We start from the raw sequence: 10,255 nt of genomic DNA on the forward strand, positions 1-10,255 counted from the left end.
GCCTTGCCCCCTTCTCCTTCGCTCAGATCGGATTTGTTTCCCGAGTGCTTTGTCACTCACTCCAGGCTGTGTACGGAGCCATCCTGGCCTGGATGCTGAAGTTCTGTTCCAATTTAGCTGCCTGCTTGTTTGTCCCCTCCACCCATGACCACAGGACCTGTTCCTGCAGCTCCAGAGAGGCCTTGGGGGAAAGAACTCAGGAAAACAGAAGCCAATGAAGGGTCCTTTATTTTGCTTAAATACACAGGATCTCAGCTCCTTATTCAAACAAACACCCAGTCAGCAAAAAAAGCAGAAAGTGAATAAGAAAGGGGGTAAAGATTTTAGAATTAAGAAACAAACAACAATTAAATAAAGACTGTCTTTGCCTGGGAGGAGTTACATGAGAACTGCTAGGCAGAAGCTGAGGAGCACTTTATTGCTTCTTAGGAACATTGAGTCATGAATTTCCAGACTACATCACTGATCTCTTTGTTCCTCAAGCTGTAGATGAGGGGGTTCACTGCTGGAGGCACCACTGTGTATGGAACTGCCACCACCAGATCCAGCGATGGGGAGGAGATGGAGCGAGGTTTCACGTGGGCAAACCCTGCAGTGCTGACAAACAGGGAGACGACAGCCAGGTGAGGGAGGCTCTTCTCCCAAGGGACGGGGGACAGGACAAGAGGGAATGGCCTCAAGCTCCGCCAGCGGAGGTTTAGGCTGGACATTAGGAAAACATTTTTCCCAGAAAGGGTCATTGGGCACTGGCAGAGGCTGCCCAGGGAGGGGGTTGAGTCCCCTTCCCTGGAGGGGTTTAAGGGACGGGTGGACGAGGTGCTGAGGGACACGGTTTAGTGTTTAATAGGAATGGTTGGACTCAATGATCCGGTGGGTCTCTTCCAACCTGGTTATTCTATGATTTTATGAGCCAGCAGTGGCCCAGGTGGCCCAGAAGGCCAATGGCATCTTGGCTTGGATCAGACATGGCGTGACCAGCAGGGCCAGGGAGGTTCTTCGCCTTCTGGACTCAGCACTGGTGAGACCGCTCCTCGAATCCTGGGGTCAGTTCTGGGCCCCTCACCACAAGAAGGATGTTGAGGCTCTGGAGCGAGTCCAGAGAAGAGCAACAAAGCTGGTGAGGGGGCTGGAGAACAGGCCTGATGAGGAACGGCTGAGAGAGCTGGGGGTGTTTAGCCTGGAGAAGAGGAGGCTGAGGGGAGACCTCATTGCTCTCTATAACTCCCTGAAAGGAGGTTGTAGAGAGGAGGGAGCTGGGCTCTTCTCCCAAGTGACAGGGGACAGGACAAGAGGGAATGGCCTCGGGCTCCTCCAGGGGAGGTTCAGGATGGACATCAGGCAAAAATGTTTCCCAGAAAGGGTCATTGGGCAGTGGCAGAGGCTGCCCAGGGAGGGGGTTGAGTCACATTTCCTGGAGGAGTTTAAGGGACGGGTGGACGAGATGCTGAGGGGTCTGATTTAGTGACTGATGGGAATGGTTGGACTTGATGATGCAGTGGGTCCTTTCCAACCTGGTGATTCTATGATTCTATGAAATACAGAGAGCATGGGTTGCTGTTTACTCAGTTACTTGGTTACAAATGGAAAGAAGAGAGTGAATTAAAAAGGTGATGAGAATGTAAACTTAAAAAAACCCAACACCACCATCAATAAAATAAGGCAGTGTGCACCTTTAGTGAGTCACATGATAACTGCAGTGAAGCAGAAGTTCAGCAGTTCATTGCTTCAGTGTAAAATCCAGTTATCAGCTTCCACGTTGCATCCTTGAGCTGCTGGTTCCTCCAGCTGTAGATGAGGGGGTTCACTGCTGGAGGAACCACGGAGTAGACAAATGACACCACCAGGTCGAAGGATGGGGAGATCGAAGAGGGCTTCAGGTCAGTGAAAGTGCCCGTGCTGATAAACAGGGAGACCACAGCCAGGTGAGGGAGGCACGTGGAGAAGGTTTTGTGCCGTCCCTGCTCTGAGGGCATCCTCAGCACAGCCCTGAAGATCTGCACATAGGACACCACAATGAAAACAAAACAGCCAAAGACTATTAAGATACTGACCACAAGAAGCCAAGCTTCCCTGAGGTAGGAGTGTGAGCAGGAGAGCTTGAGGATCTGCGGGATTTCACAGAAGAACTGGTCCACAGCATTGCCCTGGCAGAGGGGCAGGGAAAATGTACTGGCCGTGTGCAGCAGAGAAGAGAGAAACCCAGCACCCCAGGCAGCTGCTGCCATGTGGACACAAGCTCTGCTGCCCAGGAGGGTCCCGTAGTGCAGGGGTTTGCAGATGGCAACGTAGCGGTCATAGGACATGACTGTGAGAAGAGAAACCTCTGCTGAAATGAAGAAGTCAAACAGAAAGAATTGGGCAACACATCCTTCATATGAGATTTCTCTGGTATCCCAGAGGGAATTGGCCATGGATTTGGGGACAGTGGTGGAGATGGATCCCATGTCGAGGAGGGCGAGGTTGAGGAGGAAGAAGTACATGGGGGTGTGGAGGTGGTGGTCCCAGGCGATGGTGATGATGATGAGGCCGTTTCCCAGGAGGGCAGCCAGGTAGATGCCCAGGAAGAGCCAGAAGTGCAAGAGCTGCAGCTCCCGTGAGTCTGCGAATGGCAGGAGGAGGAACTGGGTGATGGAGCTGCTGTTGGACATCTGCTGCATCTAGGCATTGGGCACTGTTGAGGGAGGAAAGGACAGTGACAAGTTAAGGGAGCCTTCTCTAAGCCAAATGAAAGTAATTTCTCATTACCCCCTTCCCCCTACCCCCGCCTCCATCAGCGCCTCTGCTGCACTCAGAGAGATAAGAGGGAGTCCTGCGAGGTGAGAGCATTGTCTGGCTCAGTGCAGAGGGAGAGGAACTGCTCTGTCCTTGCTCTTGTTCCCAGCTGCCCTGGGCTTGCACGTTTCTGAGATCGAGGGGAATCACACTCCCGTGTTACCCTCAAACCACTCAATGTCCACCTCACACCACTCAATGTCTCACCTTTTCCTAAGGTCTCAGCACCCACTTTCATCCTAGGACACACACAGCTCATTCACACGCCCAACAGCATTTTGTGTCTCATACCATCTCTGTGCTTCTCTGAAGGGCATCTCTGTAACACAGGATGTAAACTCTCCCTCCCAGAACCTTTCTGGCTTTAGTTTCTCCTCATTCCCTGATCCTATCCCTGCTGCCTGGAGGTTTTCCTCCAGTGATGTGTTTCCCTGTCGCACGTTTTTTCCCTGCTCACAAACCCCATCCCAGCCCCTTGGCACTCCCCTACACAAACCTGCCTGTTTGCAGGGCACTGCCTGGGCACGTGGTCCTGTTTGGAGGCTCCAGAGGGAAGAACAACTTGGTGGGGCCAGCAGAGGTGATGCTGGTCCATAGGCAGAGGAGGGGCTCAAGGTGGTTTGGGAGACTCCTATCCCAAATCCCTTCCTTGTCCTTTCCACTGAACAGTCCATTCAGTTTTTCTAAGGTGATTTGGAATGGTCCTGATCGACGCAGCAACCTCTGGACAGCAAAATACGCTCTCCTGCAGGAGGTGCCTCTTGCACCCACAGCTTCTCCCTGCAGCAAAATTGTCCTGCACCCAGACTTACCATGTCAAGGACTGTGAAGATTTCTCCTCCAGTCAGCCCTCAGTCATCCTCCTGACCACCTTTAAGCTCCCTCTGCCTTGCTGGTCTCTCCATGAGAAACCCTGGGAGTTCCCTTCTCCCTGCTGTCTTTGCAGAGGAGCTGCTCCTCGCCAGAGCTCGCTCTTTGTAGCTCTGTCCACTTGCCCTGAGCTCCCTCAGTCCCAGGAGCCCAGCCCAGCTCAGCAGCAGAGGAGCAGCCCAGGGCATTTTAATGACCCCTCTGGTGGGTTGGATGCTGAGTCCATGAATCTCACACCCTGAGAGGAAGTAGAACAAACCTTTCAAGAAGTAAAACTCACATTCAAGCTCCAAGGTTTCTTGTAGTGTTAATGGGTCCCACTGAGGGCACTGCTGAGAAAGCATCTCCAGGGCCCAGTTAGAGCAGAAAACTGGAGGCAGTGATGAAAAGCAAGGTAAAGGTGTCTCTAACGCTGAGTCAGCCTGGATGTGTTTCATTAATCCAAAGGACCAAGCCCTGACCCCATTAACCAAGTGGATAAGCCCTGACCCCCAGACCCTGGGAAGGGAGATCCTGTCCCTCTCTCATTCCTTAGGACTCTTCCTGAGCAGTGGGATGTGAGAACGGGCAATGCCAAGGGTAGGACTTTGGAAAAACACTTGCATGGCTCCTGGGTGGGGGTTAGGAGGCTGTGAGAACCTGGTGCTGTAAGAGTGAGGTGTTTCCTCCTCCACAGTGCAGTGAGTGCAAGTGGTGATTTGGCATCCGTCCAGCAAGCATCAATTAGCAAGCATCCATCATTGAACAGCATCCTTTTGAAGAACAAGAAAGATGATCAAAATCTGTGCTTGGAGTAGAAAGCTCTTCAGTTCCATATCAAAAGGAGCTGAATTTGTGGTGACAAAAGTCTGATAAAGACCTGACAGCGAAGAGCTTTGTCAGTACCGTTTTGGGCTGATACATTTTTGCAAGGAAAGGAATTCAACTTGGTGGAGAAGAAATTAAATATTGACGAAACCAATGTGCTCTTTACGGAGATGGGGGAGAGGGTGAGGGCCTCCTCAGAAACTCAGATACAAACTTAAATCCTCTCTGGAACCCTCACTTGAACCGAAACCCAAACGCTGACTAACCCACAACTGGCCCTGACCCTACCCCATCTTCCCACATCAACACCTGTGTGATCACACGAGTCATTTCATAGCATTCCAAGGTTACCACGGCAAAAGAACCAGAAAAAACCAAATGTGGTTCTAGAGGCAGCACAACCGGGACTGATGAGCATCCTTCTATAACCTTGTCATACCAGTTGAAGACTTGGGAGCATAAGGGACTGCCCACTGCTTCCTTGTGTTCTGGAGGAACGTCTCTGTGCAGCCCAAGTCAGACTTTTGGGTCAAATGAATCACTTTCCATTTCTTATCGACACTATTGATTGTGACTGAGATACCCAGGCTGCAGACGGGCAGTTCCTCATGCAGTAGCTCCTCTGTTTCTCCCCACACGGACAGTCCTACGTGTCTCACCGAAGGAATCATCCCACAGTGCCTGGATTTGCCCACGGTTGCTTCAACTCATGCTGTTGCTTCTCTGTAGTTTTTCTGCTTTGGGGATGCTGGTGGGAAAAGGCCTCACTGTCCTGATCCTGACTTTGTTGGACGCTCTAAAAGGACTGACTGTAGGTTGCTGGGTTCAGAGTAGGAAATCAAGGACCGCCTGAGCCTCACCCAAGGGCAGGAAGGGTTGTTTGCGTTAATGGTTATTGCTGAAGGTTTCCTTGGTCAGAATCCAGTGTTTTAGGCACAGGGTCCACACCAGTACAAATGCAGATCCCCAGAGTGGATGGATGCGACTCAGTGCTTTTGCCTCTCCATGCATCTCCATCCTAAGCTTTCTCTCCATGCTCTTTTCTGAGGTGCTCTGGAGCACAAACAGCACGAGCAGTTGGTGTTTGACCTCTCAGATCCACCTCCCTCTTTGCGCTGTCATTGGGCACAGACAAGGGTTGGGACCCATGGAGGGGGAGGTGCAGGGAAGCCTTTTCTGCTCCTGTAAATTAAACACTGATGGAATTTGCTTATTTTCTGCTCCTCTCCTTGCTCCCCACCCCCAAACAAGTTTTGAATTTTCCTTTGAGCCACCAGCTGTGGTTTCTCAATTTCTCTTCTTGCTACAGTCACCGTTATTATGGAAGTTGCTCAGATACTGCCAACCACGCTTGATTAGAAGCCTCCGTCGGCACAAACTGGTGACTCCTAACTCAATCCAGGCCCCTTTGGAGGAAGGGTCCAGCTTGGAAGTGCTGCACCAGGGAGATCCCACTGTATTACAGAGATGCTGCGAGACAGGCCAGCTCTGATCAGCGTCAGACACGCTTCTGTAAGGGCTCCACCTGCACAAAGTAGGTGCTCACCTGACACCCAGTGACACAAGTGCAAATAGTTCTGTACCAACCATAATAACCACGAACTGGTGGATGACGTGACTGAGAGCAACTGTGCAGAGAGGGGCTTGGGGTGCAGATTGATGAGAAGCTTGACATGAGCCAGCACTGTGTGCTCGTAGCCCAGAAGGCCAACGGTGTCCTGGGCTGCATCCAAAGCATCGTGGCCAGCAGGGTGAGGGAGGGGATTCTGCCCCTCTATTCTGTTCTTGTGAGACCCAGCCTGGAGTCCTGTATGCAGCTCTGGAATCCCCAGCATAAAAAGGACATGGAACTGTTGGGACAGGTCCAAGGAGGCCATGAGGATGATCAGAGGGCTGGATCACCTCTGCTATGAGGACAGCCTGAGAGAGTTGGGGTTGTTCAGCCTCTGGAAGACTTCAAGGAGAACTTACAGGGGCCTTTGGGTACCTGCAGGGTGCTCCAGGAAAGCTGGGGAGGGAATTTTTACAAGGGCATGGAGTGACAGGATGAGGGAAATGACTTTAATTTGGGGGAGGAGGGGAGGTTTAGATTAGACATTAGAAATTCTTCCTGATGAATATAGTGAGATATTGGCCCAGGTTGCTGAGGGAAGCTGTGGATGCCCCTTCCCCAGAAGAGTTCAGGCCATGTTGTATGGGGCTTTAAGCAGCCTGGTTCAGTGGGAAGAGTCCCTGTCCATGGCAGGGAGGTTGGAACTGGATGATCTTTAAGGTCCCTTCCAATCCAAACCGTTCTATGATTCTGTGGTTGCAGATGAAGTCCTTCACCCCACGGCAGGCTGGGTGCTGGAGTCCGTCATCTCTGAGAATGCTGGGAGCTTGGACCTTCACCCCATGGTGTGCTGGGAGCTGGAGTCTCTCACTCCGTGGCATCCTTTTCCCATGAGGAGCTCCCATCCCCTCAGCTGGCTTTGTCTCCCAGCCCCTGACTTCAGCTCAGAGCTTTGGCTGCACATTTGACTGATCCCTGGAGCCCCAGCTGAACAATCTTCTCCAGTTCAACCCAGGGGAGCCTGGGAGAAGGAGAGACAGAGTGATGCGGAAGGGTCCTCTGTACCACGATGGGCACTGGGGCTGCAAGGACAAACTGCACGCTTCCCAGACACATGCCGGGAGAGAAATGGAGAAAGAAACCCCAACAATCAAGTAACTGCTGCTCAGGAAGAGTGTTCTGAGCTCTGGTGCCCTGTAGGGTATTTTCTGAGGGCTAGTGAGAACCATTTGGGGGCATCACAGGAGAGTTCAGGGAGGTAAGGGAATCCCTGCAGACATGGCAGGGGCATTTCTCCACAGCAGAAGGGAGAGAAATCTTTCTGTTTCGGTCAGATCAGTTGGGTGGGCTGAGATTTGAGGAGCATCTCAAGAGAAAAGGCACAGCCACGGACCCGGACCCAGGAGGGTGTTACAAGAGATACCAAAAATCTAAAATTTTCCCACTATATCAGTCAAAAAGAGATGGAAAATTGCAGAGGGCACAACAAACAGATTCCCGTGTGGCATCAGCAAAGCTTCTGCACTTATGAATGAAAACCCAGCACCATCCATGAAAGGAATCGATAGACGTGTTTATGCCTTGGGTTCAATGTCTACTGCGAGTTGAACCCAGCACAGCTGCACAATGAGGTGCCGAGTCTTTTCTGGATCTCAGGATCACATGCTCAGGGAGGTGCCTTTTCACACTTGTAGGGAACTCAGCACCACTTCTGTTCCCCTGTGAAACCCCAGGTGGGTGTCACTTGTGGAGACACAGAGTTCTCTTCCACTGGAGACCCTTAGGTCCTCTAAAGAGTTTTCAGGTTACTGAATTTTGGGGAAAGGATGGGATTTGAGAGAAAAGGCCCCCCAGGATTTAGGAGCAGCTCTCTCCAAGCCAGCCCCCAGCAGCACCGACTGCATCTCCTCGACAGCCACCTGGCACGCTACAAACCGATGTCCGTGAATTTGGATCTCGGGCAGAGCCAGCGTGGAGGCTACACAGCAGATTCCGAGACAGGGAGGGGATTCAGTGCCCCAAGACTAATTGCAAGGGGAGACCCTGATGAATTCTCTCACTCTCAAGCTGGCTGCACACAAACAGCTCCCACGACCATGGCAACTCCAGAAGAACGTCCAGAAGTCTTTGAAAGTGCCCTGCTTGCAACAGGCCAACGTTGTGCCAGTGAGCATCTCCCAGTTTACAAGAGCAGGGAATCCCATTCCCTTGCCTGGGCGCTGTTTAACCTTCCAGCACAAACGTTCCCAAATCCTTCTAGCAGGGGTGTCTGAATATGCTGGATCCTCGTGCTATGAAGCTCTTGTCCAAATATCCTTGACACCCTTGAGGGAAGGGATGCCACCCAGAGTGACCCTGGCAGGCTGGAGCAGTGAGCTCGTGTGACCCTCATGGGGTTCAACAAGGGCGGGTGAAGGGTCCTGCACCTGGGTCAGGGAAAACCTGGAGTTGTTCAGGCTCAAGAAGAAAAGTCTCCCAGGAGACCCTATTGCAGCCTTTCAATATCTGAAGGGGCTTTTTATGATAAAGATGCTAAAACACTGGATCAGGTTTCCCAGAGAAGCTGTGGATGCCCCATCATTGGTAGTGGACGGTGCTTTGAGAATCTGATTGAGTGGAAGGTGTTGGTGCCCATGGAAGGGAGAGGTTGGGCCAGATGGATGTTTGAGGTCCCTTCCAACCCAAAATATTGTTCTGTCCGTGGCCTCAGTGATGTCGTCCTCTGTGATGCTGCCCTGTTTCCGAGGAGACCTCTCTGCTGTCCAGGCCAAGCACACTCTGGACTCACTCTCCAGCAGGATCTGGAGGAGGCAGGTGGTGTCTTCACTGCACGTGTCCTCAGGGCAGGGTTTTGCTCCCTCCCAGCCCGACTCCTGATCAGGACAGGAGCTTACGAGCACCCACTGAAGCTATTTTTTTCCGGGAAAAAAGCCGTCAGGGGAAAAAAACAGCTTGGTTGAACAGAGAGGTCTTGAGTGATATCAAGCAGAAGAGAAACGTTTATGGGCTCTGGAAGAGGGGACAGGCCTCTTGGGTGGACTACAGGAGGGAAGTGAGATTGTGTAGAGAAAAAAATCAGAAGGGCTAAGGCTCAGCTAGAAATCAGATTGGCAAAGTCTGTGAAAGATAACAAAAAATCCTTCTATAAATATATAAATAATAAAAGGCGGACTAGGGAGACCATACAGTCCCTACTGGACGCAGAAGGAACAGCAGTGACAGGGGATGAGGAAAAGGCTGAGGTACTTAATGCCTTCTTTGCCTCAGTCTTTAATTGTAAAGAAAGTCGTTCCGTCTGTGTACAAACCCAGGAGCTGGAGGAGCCAAAGGAGGCTCCCATGATCCAAGAGGAGGTGGTCAGAGCCTTGCTAGCCCAACTGGACAGTCACAAGTCTATGGGGCCGGATGGGATTCACCCAAGGGTATTGAAGGAGCTGGCGGATGTGCTGGCCAAACCGCTTTCCATCATCTTCCAACAGTCCTGGAAGACTGGGGAAGTCCCACTGGACTGGAGGCTGGCTGATGTTGTGCCCATCTACAAGAAGGGCCACAGGGAGGATCCAGGAAACTCCAGGCCTATCAGTCTGACCTCAGGGCCAGGGAAAGTCATGGAGCAGGTGATCTTGAGTGCGATCATGAAGCTCATGCAAGAGAACCGGGGGATCAGGCCCAGTCAACACGGGTTCACAAAAGGCAGGTCTTGCCAGACTAACCTGATCGCCTTCTATGACAAAGTGACTTGGCTGCTGGACGAGGGAAAGGCTGTGGATGGATCTTCCTGGACTTCAGTAAAGCCTTTGACACAGTTTCTCACAGCATTCTGCTTGGGAAACTGTCAGCCTCTGGGCTGGACAGGCGCACACTCTCCTGGGTGGAAAAGTGGTTGGATGGAGGGCCCAGAGAGTGGTGGGAAATGGAGTTAACTCCAGCTGGAGGCCAGTGACAAGTGGGGTTCCCCAGGGCTCAGTGCTGGGTCCAGCCCTGTTCAATGTCTTTATCAATGATCTGGATGAAGTCACCGAGTGCACCCTTAGCAAGTTTGGGGACGACACTAAGCTGGGTGGAAGCTGGATCTGCTGGAGGGTTGGGAGGCTCCAAAGGCATCTGAACAGGCTGGATCCGTGGGCTGAGACCAACGGGATGAGGCTTAACAAGGCCAAATGCCGGGTCCTGCACTTGGGGCACAACAACCCTGAGCAGCTCCAGACTAGGAGAAGTCTGTCTAGAAAGCTGCCTGGAGGAGAGGGACCTGGG

General features: G+C 52.0%; 1 protein-coding gene across 1 annotated transcript; it reads right to left on the minus strand.

Moving 5' to 3' along the window:
- Positions 1–1,709: 1,709 nt before the first annotated feature.
- Positions 1,710–2,723, minus strand: LOC138732584 (olfactory receptor 14A16-like). The gene has a single exon (XM_069879223.1). The coding sequence runs from the start codon at positions 2,655–2,657 to the stop codon at positions 1,710–1,712; it is 948 nt and encodes a 315-aa protein (XP_069735324.1). The 5' UTR covers positions 2,658–2,723.
- Positions 2,724–10,255: the final 7,532 nt, after the last annotated feature.

This window comes from Phaenicophaeus curvirostris, chromosome 34 (assembly GCF_032191515.1).
Source record: "Phaenicophaeus curvirostris isolate KB17595 chromosome 34, BPBGC_Pcur_1.0, whole genome shotgun sequence".
Taxonomy (NCBI): Eukaryota; Metazoa; Chordata; class Aves; order Cuculiformes; family Cuculidae; genus Phaenicophaeus; species Phaenicophaeus curvirostris.

Coding starts and splice junctions, on each gene's coding strand:
- LOC138732584 (XM_069879223.1), bottom strand. CDS start 2,657: ATGCAGCAGATGTCCAACAGCAGCTCCATCACCCAGTTCCTCCTCCTG.